Source organism: Anser anser (assembly GCF_964211835.1).
Source record: "Anser anser genome assembly, chromosome: 3".
NCBI lineage: Eukaryota > Metazoa > Chordata > Aves > Anseriformes > Anatidae > Anser > Anser anser.
In genome coordinates, this window is record NC_139722.1 from 106,235,017 (window position 1) to 106,253,299 (window position 18,283).

Sequence of the window (18,283 nt, forward strand, 5' to 3'; positions counted from 1 at the left end):
TAGCAAAACCACCTAAACTGAGCCTAGTGCAGCTATGCAGTTCGTTAGCTCCCTGTCATCCAAGGAAGGCTTTGTTTTCCCCAAAGTCCCCAGGAACTGCTAGGATTATTGGCCCAAACTATCTCCCCCAGCAAGCTTCCCACCTTCTAATTCAATGTGCTGGTAGCACTGAGCTGCACATGCACAGGCTACTTGCTCTTCCTGGGGCAGAAAGTCACAAGATCCATATCTGTGTGTTTAGTCCCTCAAATATTGCTTGTTTCAAGAAACCAGAGGTGTACTTCCTAATGGACTTTCCTCCACTTGTTCACACTAGGGCCTTTAAGCTTTAGATTAAGCACAGAAGAGACAAAGAAAACAGTAAATTGCTTATTTAGTTACTGGAGAGAAAGAAAAACCCACAGACCGCATGCCATTTTAATTTTTCCCCCTCATGTCCACAGCTAAGTTTCTGTAGACTTCTGCATTCAAGATTCCCCAAAGCAACCTCAACATAACATGTCTCTGCACATCAACCTGGCTATAGCATAGAAATCCTGGAAAGAGGTGGAGGATAGAATATGAGGACAAACAGACCATGCAAAAAGCTAACAGGATAGCCTGGAGTTCTCACCACTAATTATCATCTACTACTTGCATGAGATAATTACACACCACTCTGCAGCAGCATAAGACAGGAGGTGAAAAATCGTGCCTCATGTAAGACTTTACCACCAGATCTCCAAGAAGAAATTTGACTCATCCATCCAGAAGCAGGGACACAACTCGGCAAACTGGATAGCACCAAGGTCAAAGGAATTTCAACAGGAACACAGCTGCTACCAGGGAACTTGGAACTCGTTTCTTCCCTGATAGAGATGTGCATCAAAGCAACGCCAGAGAAACCAGGTTGTCAGAGAAACACGGGTGCAGACCCAACGTGGAAGTTGCACCAGTGGTTCCTTCATGTCTGATTCTAGCAATTCCTGAAGAATTATCAAAGCCCTGTATCCACTGTGTCACAGCTGACCACATCCACCTATCCCAAAGTCCCTTTCTCTGTAAATTGCCACTTAGATGTGCTTCAAAACCTGCCTTTGAGGTCACTGCTGTGGTTGCTCAGGTTGTGGTGGCTAGTGCAGACCTGGTCTCTGGACACAGCTGGGGGCTTCTGCAGGAAGGACCTGGGCTGCAGGTATCTTACTCGGATATCACGCTGTTGGGACACCTAGCAAGGTGGTGGTGTGGGGAGTCACCATGCCTGGGTAGAGACAGAGCTGCTTTTCTCTTGATTCACACCAGCCCTGCAAGCATATGGCAATGCCAGCTTTTAACGCATTAGGGCTGCAAGCTAGTGTAAAACAGGTCAGGGTAGAGCCTGTGCTGCCTCACATCAATGAGTTTCCCCCCAATTTACATTCTTGATAGAGGTGTTGCCTTCCAACTTCACATATATTATATTGTAATTTGATAGTTGCATTATTTTGCTCTCACTTAGAGAGAAGCAAAATGCACACAATTTACCTTCCCTTTAACACTGATTATTTATTATTGCCAGAGCATGGCCTTGTGTCTCTACATTAAGGGATATTAATCTTAGAGAATTCTTTTCCATACCTGTAATCATTTTAGCTCACCAGACACCTCTGTTTCTGCTGTATGCTTCAGATAAGAAAAAACCGTGATAAGCTACATTTATGTACTCTACAGAGAGGCTACGTGCAGCAAAGAAAAAGCTGATAGGGAAGGACTACTGAAACATCACCTACTTAAAGCAATGCCATACATAGCCAGTGAAGGTTTATAAAATAATGAGACTTGTAGCAATGACTCAAAGTGGGTATTATACACTAACTAGAGAGGTGTTGCAGTCGCCTGTCCAAGAAAAAGAGATTTAGCAGTTATTTCAGAAACACTCCTGAAGTATTCAGCCTGATACGCAGCTACCTTAACAAAGGAGGCAAATAGAATGCTACGATGTCTTGCTGGAGGCATATAATGTACATCAAAAGACTGATGATTAAATTACTAAACAAAGCACTCCATGTGGACCAAAAATAGATTCTTCTTCCTTGCAATAAGTTGTAGATAGCAAGTAAATACCAGCAGGTTACTACCTTTATTCCTTCCTATTACGTTAGTCTTTTTCTTCCCCATAGAATATCTGTCCAGTGTACATATTCATAGCAATTCCTGTCTGCATTCACAGCAACTTTTATTGGCTGTAATTTGACAAAATACACTTCAAGCCATTTTTTTCTGGACAACGCTGGGTTTATTTCTAAGCTGCTCATTGGGCAAAACTACAGAAGGAATGAAGCACGGGCTTGTCCTTTCTTCTTTCTGAATTTCTTAATTAGGCAGATCACTGATGTTAATAACCACAGACACATCCTGATAAGGGTGTAGCTGAGCATGTCTTCTTCTGTACTGCTGCAAGCAGCTGTGACTTCTCTCCAAAAGTGCTTTGGAAACAAGCCCAGGTTGTTCCTTGGCTGAGAAAGAAATATGTATTGTTTTGTTCAAGGGAGCAATAAATAATATAAAGGGGTGGATGAAAATAAACACCTCAAATTGAACCGAATATAAAGCAAAGTGAGATGGTGGAGATCACTTTTAAATTCTGCCAGGGTCTGAGAAAATGAAGTCCATTTGAAAGGAGAATTTTCCTCTCAGTTATATTGCTCTAGATCAAAAGCCAGTGTAACAGATTGCTGTGTATAGGACAGATGTAATTGGAAACAATATGCAGCCTAAGTATTTCCAACCCTGAATGTTAACAAGGCATACAACTGATCTAAAAAAATAAAAATAATAATCATGAGATATATCTAAAATAAATCCTTCCGTTTGAAAAAGATAAATACAATTGTGTTGTTTGCCTTCTCATTTCTAAAACTGTAGAAAGCAATCAAATTATTTTCATACTTTTCTCTACCAGTATGGAAAAGCAAGCAGATATATACATACACACATGTTCAGAAAAAGTGTTTTAAAGTCACCCGACTCTAGGAGCTGAAAAATATAGAGAAAACACTAATGTTGCAGGGCTTACAATACAACACAATTGTTTTCACAATGAAAACACAATGGTTTTCAGCACAGCAGTTCATTTGTTCTCAACAGGCTTTCAGTTACACTGATGCAACTCATCAGCAGGAGTTTTAAATAAGTAGACAACAAGTTTTGCAATACTTCTTCAGTAATCATGTACCTTTTTTTAGTACAGGACAACGCAAAAGTCATCAATGGTCCCTTGCAAGGATCTGATTTTAATCTGTTATACTTACAAGACTTGCTACTGAGGTGGAGAGTGTTACGTACACCATGAGAACAGGAGCAGATCCCAGCATGCAAGAAAGGTAGAAAAAATGATAAAAAACGTGAGTGAAATTTCTTTGTTGAATGTGGCATATTGGACTCATGTGTTGAGCCAAGATACTTGTTTCCCTGGTTTTCACAGAAATATTTTATTGAACCGCCTGGGAGGATGGAAATTGTATAATTGCACTTACTGCTTCTATTAACATCTTACAGCCTATGTTTCTTCTATGCTGATGAAAGCCAATGCTAGCTGGCAAAGAAAGGACCTAGAACAATAAATAAATAAATTTGAGGGCTCAGAAATTCCTTTTTTGACCTCTCCCTGACATTGCCCATGAAAATACTTTGGCCTCTCTCCACCTTGAAAGCCTCCAAACCTGCCTAAAGTACCTAGTCTTCCTGTTCTGGATCTTCTAAAATGACAAGCTGATGAACCAGCAGATTGAAAAGCCACAGCCATTCAGTGGATTTATGAAGCACATTAAAGAATTGTATAGCACCTCAGGAAAAATAAATAAAAAAAATCTCTATATGCATTTGCACTGTGGGTTGATAGCCTTGTATAGGGTCCCCTAGAAAATAAGTCCAGGTAGTGGCCTACCACTAAGGTAGGAAAGAAAAGATAGGAACCGAGGATAGGGAGAATACTCAAAGTTTTGTAGAATATAAAAGACTAGGATAAGTTTTAATTCCAGAAGTAGAATCTCTGTGCTATTATGGAAAAGAGACTAGAGTATTTATAAATGCAGCAAGATGCTTCCTAAGTGCAAATTGAATAGGAATGTTTAGCTTTCTGGAGGGATTCATGAAATTAGGTTCAAATAGAAGAAAACAGGCACGTGAGTGCTGTTATTTCTTATAATAAATGAACAGTGAAACAAGCACATTTTTATAAGACAGGGTATATCTCACACAGCATACAGATGAACAAGACACTTAGCTCTCCCGTGAACAACAAGACCAAACAAAAAAAAACAGACAAAAAATCCCTATTTATTTTATGAATAAAACTTGATAACTAGAAAAGGTTTATCAGCTCAGGAGGCATGCTTCTTTCTGAACTGCAGAGTGAGCCCCAAAACCAGATGTGCAAGTAGCAGGGGTTGCACCAGCATAACTGAGAGCTGAATTTGCCCCACTTGCTAGGCTGGCTGTCACTATGGAAACCTGAAAAACAGAGTAGTCCCTTTCCCTACCTCTACAGTAAATTATGCTGGTGCTGCAGAAGAAAGGCTAGTCGACAATGCCCATAGAAAATTCTGAGGCGAAAAAAAGTCCCATTAAACTAGAGTTAAGTTTGCAAACAGCTGTTTATCAGAGAAGGGAAAAAGTCAAGACAATACTAGATTTTTCTAAAAACAAACAAACAAACGCATTTCAAAAGCCTGGGAACTGAAAGTTCAGATTACAGCAGAAGAGGAAACAAAACAGAATGCCATACCATGACCATACAGAATGCCTACGTGCATGGAAACATATAGTTAATTCACTCAATTTTCTCCTCTCCTGTGTGAGCCATTCAGCAGCATCTATGTCTTCTGTGGACAAGACACAATTTGATGAAAGAGTTCTCACTAAAGCCACGAAGCAGTTCACAGGCTGTAACTGGAGGAAGCTTAACCCTCTTCCTTTGAATTAGTTTACCCAAGATGAGGAGAAAGATCTGGTACACATAACATTACAAGTAGACAGAAGGAAGTTAATAGACGTTAAAACCAAAAGGCCATTACAATTGTTCAGTCTGATTTTCAGCATAACACAGTGTGGAGAGTTTCATGCATAATCTTTGCCTAAACCTCTGCTTGAGCTGAGCCACACCTTTTAAAAGATCACCTCTGATGCAAAGATTTAAAGTGACAGATGTCCTCCATCCCCACACCATTCCGTGTCTGTTTTGTGACCCATATCATTAAAAAATGTGAATCTAATTTGTGGAAAAACATCATTTTCTTCAGTGCTGCGCTCCCTTCTTTGCAAACTGTGGTACTTTGCATCTCATTCTGTCCTCAAGGTTGTTTGTGTTTGTGGTTTTTTTTTTTTTTTCCAAAACCTTGATCCATCAGTATTCTTATCTTCATCTAAATGCTTAAGAAGGACGTTTTTCCTTCACAAACTGTTTATTTTCAGACTACCTCTAAAATATTTTTATCTTTCCTGCTTTCTTCAAGTTTCCTAGCTAAGAGCCTAGGTGAAAAAAAAAAATGCTTAAATTGAATAAGTGACCTTTGTAGCTTTTATATGCTCTTAAAAAATCATATTTCTCTTTCAAGTCCGAAGTTGTAACCTGATGATTTTCCTGTTAGGCCCTCACTACTTGATGTTTTTAAGCCCCAACTCCTAGAATCAAAGAACAAAAATCTCCTCCTCCAGAAGAGCTCTAACGCTCAGGATAAGCAATAAAACTTGAACACATGACCCAACCACCACAAAAATACAGCATCGGGTATAACATTGCCTCATGATTTTAGGCAGCTGAACCACATATTTGAATGCACGAGAAGGGTCCCATTTCTAACTGGAAGAGCAGGAATGTCTTCCAGCCATAGGCTTACCATCATCTCCTGCAGCAGAGCAGCAGCAACACCCAGCAGACCCTGAAAATAGGCACCCAGTAGCCTAGTTCTGAACTGGAAACTCTTCTTGACCTTATTCTATAAGGAGTAGAAACACTAAAGGAGAAGCTGCAGAACCTCTCTGGTTTGCACAGAACGCATTTCAAGAGCCTGGCCTAGGGTATCTCCAGTTCTAACAATCTAATTTTCCAAAAGCAAATATTTCCTCAAGGAGAAGAAAACACGAGAAAAAAAATAAAATCAACAAAAGACAACAAAACTTAGACAAAAAAAACTTAAAGATGAAAGGTCTGGTTTTACCTTCCTAAGAGTCCTTCACCACCTGTAAGAGACAGAAGCAATTCTCAGGGAACAAAGCAACTAACAAACTCCTCTGAACTGGCCTCCTAGCCCAGAAATAAAGCAGGCACATTTGAAAACAATCAGGTGTTCACCGACACGTTGCCCTGCTCAGAACTGGGTGGATTATAAACACCTGCCAGCTGCAGCTCAGAGCTGAGACTATTGAAGCAATTGGAGTGCTATGCTCAGTGAAAGAAGGATATTGGCTGACAGTATTATCAGGTAGACAGACAGGCCTTACACCAAGCTTATGGCAGAGCTTGGAACATGCTTCTGCTTTCTAAGTTGCCAGATAATGTCTTGTTACCCCCCAAAAGGGGTGCACAAACCAATTCACTGATGATTTTTCTTTCAAATGCTGCCTGAAGGCTGACAGTTGAGTCAATAGGTTAAAATATATATATATATGAGAAAAATCCCAACCATTTACACAGCAACAAATATAATTGAAAGCAGGCAAACAAACCTTGATTCTGTCCCCTCTACTTCGCTCTCACAAAGCAAATTCTTGCTCCTGGTAGTAGTAAAAAGCTGTGCCAGGCATGGGGGACTGCTGAGCAGCTGGGCAAGTAAGAGGTTTTGCTATTTACCAATCTCACGTAAGCTCAACATAACGGCACTATTAGGGTTATATGATGGATCAGTAAAAGTACTTATTACAGAGGCCCAGGCTTGAAACAGTTTCTCAGAACAACACCCCTACAGCTAGCTCGCAGAGCGAGCACGCTTTACAGGGATATACATTGCCTACTAAACAGAAGCAAACACACACAGTTATTATCATTTAGAAAAGACAAAAGCTGCCAAAGCTGAGGAAATGCCATCAGTGCTCAGGATAGAGGCCTTTATTGTTTGCTACTAATTGCAAGGAAAAAGAATTCACAGACGTTTCAAAGCAGCTGCTGTCTTGTCCTTAAAACTCCTTTCCACTTAGGAGGGAAGATTTTTGTTTTAACAGCCTCAGAAAGCTTTTATGGCTTGCTACCAAGCCATTGCATCCAAGGCCATTCAGATGTGTTATTTCTGTATTGATTGTGTTGTGAGGTTCCGCAAAAAAAGGTCTAAGGAGCTAAGAGAAAAGCCTGTAACTAGAGAAATTGCTGTTTAAGTCTCAGCAATTTCTGTTAAATCAAATATTACTCACCTCCCCCCAAACGGGCCTTATTAATTTTACTGGTAAAAATCTATGTAGACTTGGTTGCACAGGAGACTTCAGCTCGATCCTTTGAAGCTACAGGTTCCAGCTGCTGTAAATCATCTGTGGAGTGAAGCTGATTTACATTACCTGAGAATCTGGCCTGCTGTGGTTAAATACTCCCCATCTGGCTCAATCACTCTCCCTTCTGGAAAGCCCTAAGGATCGTCTTTTCAAGCTGTATTTGTCTCTAAGACCTTTGTAATGTTGATATTATGCATATGGCCAGGAATATCCTACCCACTGCTATGCTGGGCACTGTCCCGGGGATGGGTGAACTTGCTAGATGAGACTCCAGGTTGTTTTTAACAACATCCCGCAGAAAATTTTATTTTAGCTAAATGTCTTTGTTTTAAGGCGCGGATCCTGCTTTTATCAGCCTGAAAAACTGGCAGCCATTATCCTGTGTGCCTGATTGGTGTATTTACGGCATTAGAAGAGAAAAAAACACCAACAAAAGCATCTAACTTCTTTTGTGGAAATATTTCACTTAAATCGGCTTTTCTTGTAAGGAATAGTGGCTGTTTTTCTGTCTCCAGATCTCCAATTAGTATATGGCCATGAGTTTAAACATCAAGAGAAGCTTCAGTCAAGTAAGAAGTGAGCAAAGACAAGGCTAAATCAGCAGAAGGGAAAGACATCCAAAGATACATCAAGACTTGGGAGACTGGGTTCAGTTCTTTGCTCTGTCACAGGCTCTATTTGTGTACCTAAATAAACTGTACAAGGTCAGATTCAAAGTAGGATGTAAGCAACAACAAAGCAAGGGAGGCAGAAGTGTAACCCTGAAAAAGCTTACACACACACAGTGCTTTCAGCTCCTCGTTAGCAAACTTGGACAGGCACCAGGACAGCCCAGTCCCCCTGTTGGCCCTCTCCCCTTCCCTGGGGTTTTCTTGTTAGGCTTTATGGAATAAAACCAAGCAATGGATCAGATCTCTTCTAAAGAAGGTCTGTCTCCCAGATTTTTAAAATATCAGTGAAGTTATTGGCCTATTTTTAGACAGCCATTAAAGGACCCAACTAATGACAGCCAGGCTTAGTTCCTGCACCCATGAAAGGACATCCAAATGTGTCTGCCATCCTGTAGAAGCAGCTAAACTATCTCTGGGTGGTCTGAAAAGGGGGATGCCCACAGCTCTATTACAATTGTGTCACTGTGCAGAAGCAATTTCAGAAATTGTGTGCAAGGAGACCGTGTCCACATTGCTGCAGTTAAGAAGCACTGAAGTGGGTCCCTGTTCATACCCAGCGTGCATTGATATTCCCCTCACACTACTGCCAGGCAGCACATTGCAGGGCTGAAGTCCTTCCTACTGATTTTCCTGCTCTCAAGTTATTTCTGATGCAGGGGAACAGCTTCAGTGTGGGAAGGAAGGGGAAGGGAGATTAAACTGGTATCTTCCTGAATACAGTCAGGCCACTAAAGTGTTGTTAAGAGGGAACAAAGGCCTTCTCTACCTCTGATATTTCAAAAGATCTGGGGGGCCCAACCAAGAACTGGGAATGTGGTGGGACACCCAGGTAGAGAAGTGCATGGCTGATGATCTGAAGCTGAATATCCTCTTTGACAGCCTGAGTCAGATGGCCAAGGTGTACAGTCTCGCATGTGTCCTTGCTCATAGTGTTAGGCAGATAGCTCAAATCAGAGACATCCAAATGTACTGATTTTAGGCAGTTTCTCTCTCAGGAAGCTGGCTATTTTGGCTCCTGTTTTGAGAGGATCAGCCTGTCCTATATATGTAGGCTCCTCTACATGGTGACTAGGTGTCTAACAGTGTTCTGAATCCCATATGGGCACCAGATGACTGCAAGGTAGGTGCTGCAGTACTGTAATTCTTTATTAGATTTGGCCTTTAGTGTTTCATCTCCCCCTCTGCATTTTCAAACTCATTTGTAATTACTACAGAAAGATATCCAACACTGCACTGCTTTCCCAGGGCAGCTACCAACATACTTAAGCAGGAACAAAGCACAAAGTGGATGCTTTTAATCTGATTTTATAAACTCAACACATTAACTTTTGGCATAATTCCATAAGAAATTGGTTAGAACTTAAATAGCTTTTCCATTTCGCATCTATGTGTTTTTCACATTTCTCACAGCAATGGCCAGGTACACATGCATGCAGCCCTGTGCTGGCAGCCGCAGGCTCACAGCTTTGCTGTCGCTAGTGCCCAAGAGCGCCAGCTTAAGGGAATTAATCTGTGATTAACCTCACTGGATTCCGTTTAGCTCTTCCAGCCAGGTGATCTATCAGAAACCATCAGTGACTTTGATTTTCTTGAAACATCACTGTGACCTGTGGTAGCTCAGGAGTTACTACTTAGATGTTTAAACATCTCTCTCTCTCAGGGGACTAAACCACATGTAGAAATCTTATCATCTGTCCCTAAAGGAGTCACTTCTGTTGGTCCGTCTGAGTTGCCATGTTGTGTGGCTGATGCGGATCAGACACCTGAAATGGTTACTGCTCTTACCTCTGCCTCCTAGAAGGCTTTTCCTACAAGGCAGGGACAGCTGCATAGGATGCTGCTCCTCTTAAGCCATCCACATTAAACTTAGACAACACAGCTGCCATCAGTGCAGGAGCTCCCGTGCAGATTCAGTAACTGATTTTCATCCAGGCACAGGGGCACCCAAGAGGTCTCGCCAGCTTATAAACAGCACCACAGAGGGGCTGAGTTCAAAGGAATGGACACGGTCACACACTAAATGGATTAGACAGCAAACAGTGGTTGTCTGCAATGGATCGTGGACATGACCCCTGAAATACCTGAGCCATCCAAGCCTGTTTTGAAAATCAAAGTGGTGTTTCTGACTGTGGAGGAAATTATTGAAATATTATCCATTGAGTTTATCAAGGATTCATGAGATATGTGAGCTCTGCTATTTTTAAAGGCTCTCTTGACACATAGCAAAGCAGGGGGTTAAAAGTAATAATAATTTAAGCAACCCAATAATCCCATCAATGTCCTTGGTGTTCTGACTAAGCAGCAATTTATGTGTACATCCCAGGGTGGAGGAGCCCCTTCCCTTCCCTTTGACTCAGTGCCGTGGCAGAGTCAGGGTATGCTCGTGGCACAACTCCACCCCCCCTTCTCTCCCCCAGCCCTGTACATCACCTTCATTGGCAGCGTAAGGTAATATGTCAAACTCTGAGCAGCACCAGCTGAGGTTCAGGAACCTCTTTTATTCAGCTACAAGGATGACAAGTCTCACGGACAGAGGGAGCACGTGGCAGGAGGCTGTAAGGGCTGAAACCACCTCTGCGAGATTCACCGGAGTTCCTTCTGTCAGGGAGCCTTGTGTGCTGCGAATGAAAATTTCATGAAATGCTCAGGAAGCCTTATGAACATTTCCCTAGGAAAATGACAGTGCTGGGTAGTGAGCAGTGCCTCCATTCAGCTTCTCCCACTGGCCCAAGCGCTGTTCATCCCTCTGTACGCTCATGCCACAGGACAGTCTGTTCCCAGTGAGCACAAGGCAAATCCCACCTGGTGGACTGATATGTCAGGAATTGTAGTTGTTAGAGAAACATTAGTTCTGACCAAAAATACAAAATGCAGAGATATTTCAAGGGTCTGGAGTAAGTTATTTGGACACTAAGATTGCATGGGCAAACAGTAAGAAGGTCTTCATCCGACGGGGATGTGTAGGGGATGTGTAACAAAGTAGGCAGTACTAACAACTGACATTAAATACTCAGTGCTAGCAAAAAAAAAAAAAAAGTGTTCACAGGTGTAAAATTCTTTCTTTCTTTCTTTTTTTTTTTTTCTTTCCTTGTTATCACTACAGAAATGAAGGATAGCTTTTACAGCTGGAAGATGGTTTTGCACGTTAATAGCTGCAGTGAAGGTCACTAAGTATGACTTGCTCAGGTAACAGCTGAGTACATTGGATCTCATTTCATTTTATTACAATGGCAGAAGCAATGCTGATCAACAGTGTCACATTTCCTTTTCTTCAGCATAAAAGATGAAGGGATTGTTCCGTGAGACAGCAGTGGGGGAAGGAAACTAGGAGAGGAGTAATGTACACACCAACACACTCACTACACCTGTACCTGTGTTCTGCCCTTCCTTAGCTTTTCCTCTCTTGGTGCTGACACTGGGGGCTCTGCCTAACTCCTCTGGGGTTTCACAGTGCTGCCCCAGGCTATTTCAGGGCACTTTTTATACTCAGAAAATGCAGACACCTGATCATGTGTGCCTTATGCATGAGAATACTGGGGAAATAGAATGGTACTTAATATTTTTGTCCTGAGTGCACTTGCAGAAGGTCTCTACAATTCAACAAAATGATGCTGTGGCTTGTCTGTCCTGTACAACAGGTCTATCTTGTGAAACACAGCATTGGACACGTTGTAGACTGAATCTCCAGGGATAAAGCAGGAGGAATTCTTCCTCGTAGAGGCCACAGAGTCTTTCTGTATCTCCCATATTAAAATCAGGTGAGGGAGCCCCTATGTGAGCGAGACCAAAGGAACTGGGATGGTGGAGAGAGAAACAACATCCTCTAACATGCTCGCTTGGCTTGTAGCCCTTAAAATCTTACAGTTTCTGTGTTGCTGAGGACTAGTATCCACACTTAACAGCATGGAAGCAGAAGTGAAATGGCTGGACCAAGAGACTTAGAGGAAGTTTGCAATGCAGAAAGTTTTAAAAGATTTCTGAAATGTGAAGTTAATTCTCTTCCCACTGGGACCTTTTTCCTCATTGATTTTCTAATAATTCTCTTAAAGACCTTCAGTTCTTTATTTCTGCATTGCAATGCTGCTCCTGAGATAAACATTGCATGGCCCGTGCTGCTGGAGCATTGGCATTTTGCCTGCAAATAATTACGGAAGAGGCAAAGGGCTCAGGCAGTGACACTTATTGGCTCGGTCTTGGTGAGGACAAACAAAGAGCTGGGATCCCTGGAGGAGAGCAATTATTGTTGAGTAAGTCTGGATGGGCCTCAAAGCATAGTTCACTGACTTCTATCTGTATGCTCCTTTACTTTTCCTAGCATTGATTTCCTGCATGTTAACAAGACTATTAGAGACATGATAGGGATGCCACTAATAACCCCCTGCCGAAGCTCACTCAAAAGCAATGGGACAGAAGCAAACCTGCCCCTGAACACCAGTGCAGGGCTCACAAGCTGCTCCACAGCACCAGGCACTACTTTGGCCCAGAAGCTGCTTTTTCTCCTACTGCTGCAAGAGGTTTCATATCAGTCAAAAAAGTAGCTACATAAAATCTGTATTTCCTCCCTTCAGCTTACTGAAGAAGTAGATTTATACACACCCCGCCCTGTCCTACCCTCCCTGGCACATGCTCACGTTAATGCTACAGGAGAGTGATAAAAGCCAAGGGTTGGATTTCCTACTGGTGTAAATCAGCCTACATGATAAAGATTTTAACCAAATATTCCACTTGCCTCTGAGTCCTAAGAAGCACTACGTGCTTTCCAGTGCCGCTTCTTGGAGCTTTCTGCTCCAAGCTCCAATTCACAATTTTTCACCTCCTGTTTTACCAAAGGCTTTAGAACAGTTCCTCGGGGAGTATCTGCATGGTGCAATGAAGTGTTTTTCAAGGATAACATAGTTAGCCCCGGACTAATGGAGTTATCAGGAACAAAGCAGCTACATCAAAAAGCCGTTCTGCCAGTGTGGTTGTGCTGACTGCAGAGCAGGGTGCATGGACCCACCTGGTGTGTTATGGCACTACAGCCTGGCACCAGCTTTTTCAGAAGTAGCTCTCACCTTCCTTTGCTGCCCTGCCCTGTCCCATCAATGCCCCTTGAGTAGCTGCATGCTTTCAGGCTGTTGGGGTCTTTCACCTGGTTGCCCTCTATTTGCCTTTCCAGGAGAGCATGCGTCTGTTGCAGGACAGCCAGAGATGACACAGGCAGGTCAGGGTGCCACAGACATTTAAAATGTTGTTAGACAGCCAAGTTCAAGCACCTACCTGCTGCCCACAGATGGGGGTTTTAAGATGTGTGGTGTACTCAACAGTGGGAATCCAAACTTTAAATTCTACCCATCTCTGCCAACTTGCTTGAGAGTCTTACAGCAAAAGATCATAACTTAAAAGGAAAAAAATATATAGAATACCTAAATACCACTCCCTTATCTATAAGGAAGCTCAAGGGGAAGGCAAAGAGGAAACTATTTAGCTCATTTATAAGTGAGGCTTAAAAAAGATGCAGATGGCAAGCACAGGAAGGAGTGTGCACATTGCTACAAGTCAGCAGTAATTCTTACTTGGAGCGAGCATCCCCTGAGAAGTGAGATCTCTTACCTCTCTGTGGCTGCTGCCTCTGCTGCAGGGGTCAGTTGGTGACCTGTTTTGGTGACTTTGTTCATCAGGAACAGCAGAGGGACACAGCTGTTTGGTATACATTACTACCCCCTGAACCATAATTAGCACTTTTAAGTTATTAGTCACCTGGAAAGGAATTGAACTGTGGTCTGAAAAGGAATATTTCTATGCAAAATACCAGAGTCTGCAGGCTTCCGTTCACCTTCCCTGCTTCTGCAAAGAGTTTTGCTGCAGAGCATGCATACCAGGGCAGCTGTAATGGCAGGAAAGTGAGGTTTTATATCACCAGTGGGAATTATTCTGTTGTATCACCCCTTCACAATGTGCTTCTCCTTTCGTTAAAGGAGTGAGAAACATTGATTATACATTTATGCTGAGTTTTGCCACAGCTAAAATGCTAACCGCAATTTTGTCACAAAATGCAGTATTTCTAAATTATTGCTCTGCGAAGCCCCAAAGGAGCCCCAGAGGAGCACTTCTGAGTATTCTTTCTAGTTTAGATTGTTTGCATTTTTCCCCAAGACTAGTCAGATAGATCTAATACATTCCTGATGTAGCGACTTGATGCTTTTTATTTTTTTCTCAAATGACCCATATACCCCCAGCAAACACCTTTCAAATTTCTCATCAGCTTTTATTAAGCTATTCCTAATTCAAAGAATTAACTAGTTCTGCTTTTTGTTTGTTTGTTTGCTTTTTTGTTGTTGTTGTTGTCATCATTGCTTGTTGTTGCTTTGTTTTGTTTTTTTTTTTTTTGCCAGAAGGTTAGATGAGCAGACCAGACTCCAGCTAGCTATGTGTATCTACAGCACGGAATGGAGAAGTTTCACTGCCCAGGTATTCAGCAACAGCAACTGCTGCTGAGAGCAGCCCTAGGCAGCGGCTGCAGTCAGAGTGGGGAGGCAGAAAGCAATAGTTCCTCCCTGGTTATTTTCCCTGAGTTTCCTTCCTACCCCAGTGAGGACAGTGACGGAGCCAGGGAAGAAATGCTGGAAGAGGTCCTGTCCTGCCTCCAGGAAGCCACGGATACTCCCCATTTACTGGCAGATCATCCCTGCTCCCTGTAAGCCAGGGATTTCCCCACAGCTGTGCTGCACTGCTGGGCTTCTGTTCACACTGACCCTGATCCAAAGCTCTCACTAAAGCCAAGAGTATTTTTTCCAGTGACTTCACACGGTTTTGGATGTGGCCCATTACAGGCAGTAGCACTGGCTGCAGGCAAGCTCTTGGCTTGTGTTTTGCAGGCAATGGGAATAGACTATCATAGTTATTTTTTCTGCCCATAAAATCAATGCAATATCTTTTCCTGATATTCCTTGCCTCACTCTAACATAGAGTTCTTGTTGTGTTTTAATCCTGACCAAGTTTCCTGGGAAATATTAGATTTCATATCAGTTTTTCTCGCTGAAATGTTCTCTCTGGGATGCTTAGACATCAACACATTTATATCCAAGGGATCCTGAAGAGGTTAGCCAGAGGTGATTACGTCTCAAATGATGTTGTACTATAATTGCTCAGGATATCAGCTTAAATGAAATAATCTGTGCAGGAGAGAAGAAACAGTAAAGCTAAGGAAGGAAATTGCTGCTATAATTACTAGAGTATTTCTCTTTGAGGTATTAAAAAGAAATGTTTATAACATAAAAAGCTTGGAGAGGATGGCATGTGGCAACTGCAGACTGGATGGCAGAGCCTCTCTTACCTTCCATCAGCTGTAAGAAGCTTCCTGAACACTATTTATATATAAATGGAGGGTAAGAGTAGAAGGTAGGAGGGTAGATAGGAAATGGACCACAGTGATCTTCCAGGTCAAACACATTATAATTAGTTATAAAAATATAGGAGACAGGTACTCTTTTAGGGTCTTTTCTCACTGAAGTCATTCAAGCTTTGCTATCAACTTCAATACTGGCATGATCAGACCCACAGCCCACATGGGCAAATCGTTTGTGGATGTTGTCTACCTAGACTTTAGTAAAGCAGTTGACACTGTTTCCCACAGCATTCCCCTGGAGAAACTGACTCCTCATGGCTTTGGCGGGCGTACGCTTCGCTGGGTAGAAAACTGTCTGAGTGGCAGAGCCCAAAGAGTTGTGGTGAATGGAGTTAAATCCAGTTGGCAGCTGGTCACAAGCCATGTCTCCCAGGGATCAGTACTGGGGACAGTTCTCTTTAATATCTTTGTCAATCATCTGGAGGAGGGGATCGAGTGACTCCTCATTAAGCCTGCAGACAACACCAAGTTAGGTGCCTGTGTCGATCTGCTTGAGGGTAGGAAGGCTCTGCAGAGGGATCTGGATAGGCTGCACCGATGGGCTGAGGTCAACTGTGTGAGATTGAACAAGGCTAAGTGCTGGGTCCTGCACCTGGGGCACAACAACCCCATGCAATGCTACAGGCTGGGGGAAGAGTGGCTGGGAAGCTGCCTGGTGGAAAAGGACCTGAGGATATTGGTTGATAGTCGGCTGAATATGAGCCAGCAGTGTGCTCAGGTGGCCAAGAAGGCCAACGGCATCCTGGCTTGTATCAGGGATAGCATGGTCAGCAGGAGCAGGGAAATGATTGGCCCTTTGGTGCTTGAGCATGTCCAGAGAAGGGTCTAGAGAACAAGTCTTATGGGGAGTGGTTGAGGGAACTGGGGTTATTTAGCCTAGAGAAAACTAGGCTCAGGGGAAATCTTATTGCTCCGTACAACTACCTCAAAGGAAGTTATATTGGGCTAGGGGTTGGTCTCAAGAAATGCATCATAAAAATAAGAGAAATCTAAGAACACAAAGGAACATGTCCTGTACTAAACCCACTGGACCTGTTAGTGGCCAGATACTGGATTTTTTCAAGCATTAAGAAGATTTTCTTTTTCACAGTTTCCCTTGTTACAGTGGATTACAGGATTGCATTTTAATCCTGGGGCGCGTCAGCATGGCAGGATCCTGAAGAGGGATGGTATACAGGACACTTTCTAATGAAAGTTTTGGTGCCATTGATGCTCTTAAGACTTGAGCTCCTCAGGGACCTGCCAGAGAACTGCAAGGAGGCTGCAAGGCAGACCCATTTTAACCTATTGGTTTAGATTTTGTACAACTTCCAGCAGGGTGACCAGTGACAGCAAACAGAATGGAATTCCTCAGCTTCGACATTATTCAACGTTTATGCTCAAGCTACCCTAGCTATGAAACATCATATTTCTGTGGAAAAGTGTGGTTTACAACGCAGAACAAGAGAAAAGGCACTAGAAATTGATGAGTGGCCCAGGTGAGCACCATTTGCCTCTTAAGAGCAGAGTGACTAATGATTGCTGCCCAGCAGGGAGGTCACTCAGCCCTACTAGATGGTGTCAGGACTAGACGGGGATGCAGGTGTATCTAACATGGCAATCACAGCTAATGAACCAGGGACACTTTCACAAACAAAGCTCCCAGTTGTGCCCTCTGCTGTTCTCTCTGTGGACACAGAGGAGCAGTATAAACTTGTTATTGCAGTACGCATTAAAACAGCCTAGCTTTGTTTTCCCTGTTTGTGAATGACCCCCATGTATGGCTGTGATCCCTGAAGGACTTCTGAGATCACAGCAGCATCTCTGGACATGATGAGCATAGACTGTCTTGAACTGAAGAAGCTGGGTACACACACCAGGCGAGGAACAGAAGTGCTTTGTTAGCAGCCCCCAATGTCCTGGGTCTGATAGGTGCTGGTGATTCATGATTTAAAATCCTATTTCATTATAGTAATTCGATTTGGCCAGGGTGAGGGCCAGTGTTTGGTTTCTTTCAGATATTTTCCTTTCATTTCAACAGAAATACCAGGCACAGTTTAGCAGGAAGGAAGGAGAAATCCTTACAGCCATTCCCATGCAAAGCCATATGTTTAGGTTCAGTGCAGGAAGCATTGCAGACACTGCCCTGCAGGAGGGCAGGTACCCTCCTGAAAAACAGCCACATAAGCCTGCACTCCTTTACAAGTACATGATCAACTACAGCTTCTCCCCCCAGTACGTTTCCACTGCATGTGTTCCTCTCTGTCCTCTGTTGCTATACATCTAGAATTTCTCCCCTCTCTCTTGCAGTGCTTCCAAAGCCTGCAGAGAGCCTAGAACAGACACAAAAGATGGATTAATTCCTCTCTGCCAGCTGTATTTAATGCACAGACCCCATCCTGCTCTCAACATGGAATCTTGCTTTTCTGCCCAACAGAACAGGAGCTTTCTCTATAAATACATGTTCTTCAACATATTTGTTTAAAGTTATTATCTTGCATTTGAGCACCACGGATATAAATTCATAAGTATTTTCCTTTCTAGTACTTGATTTATCTTTGAAAATAAATAAATTTCTGAATATGTTCTAAGGCATGGTATGGCTAGGCACTATATAAGCACACTCAAAGAGAACCTGTACCTAAGAGCTTACAGCCAAATAGATGAGACGAAGAAGAAAAGAGGAAACAGCTACCCCGCATTACAGAAACTCAGAAAGATTGATGTGACTTGCTCAAACCTGTATAAAAGCTCTGGGGAATTGAACTGAGACCACTGGAGTCCCAGCACAAAATCTTAATTACCAAAT

At 42.8% G+C, this 18,283-nt stretch overlaps 1 protein-coding gene across 17 annotated transcripts in view; it reads right to left on the bottom strand.

Moving 5' to 3' along the window:
• The window catches only part of LOC310897756 (uncharacterized protein), a 71,229-nt gene that overhangs the window by 42,131 nt on the left and 10,815 nt on the right, over nucleotides 1–18,283 (bottom strand). For 6 of the 17 annotated variants that reach the window (XR_014582557.1, XR_014582558.1, XR_014582559.1 and 3 more), the window contains exon 1: nucleotides 6,177–6,676. Coding sequence is in view for 1 of the 17 variants with exons in the window: in XM_083831686.1 (XP_083687812.1) it covers nucleotides 13,701–13,765 (65 nt within the window). In the remaining 16 variants the exon portion in view is untranslated. The other 11 variants (XR_014582562.1, XM_083831686.1, XR_014582567.1 and 8 more) reach the window with 10 other exon arrangements.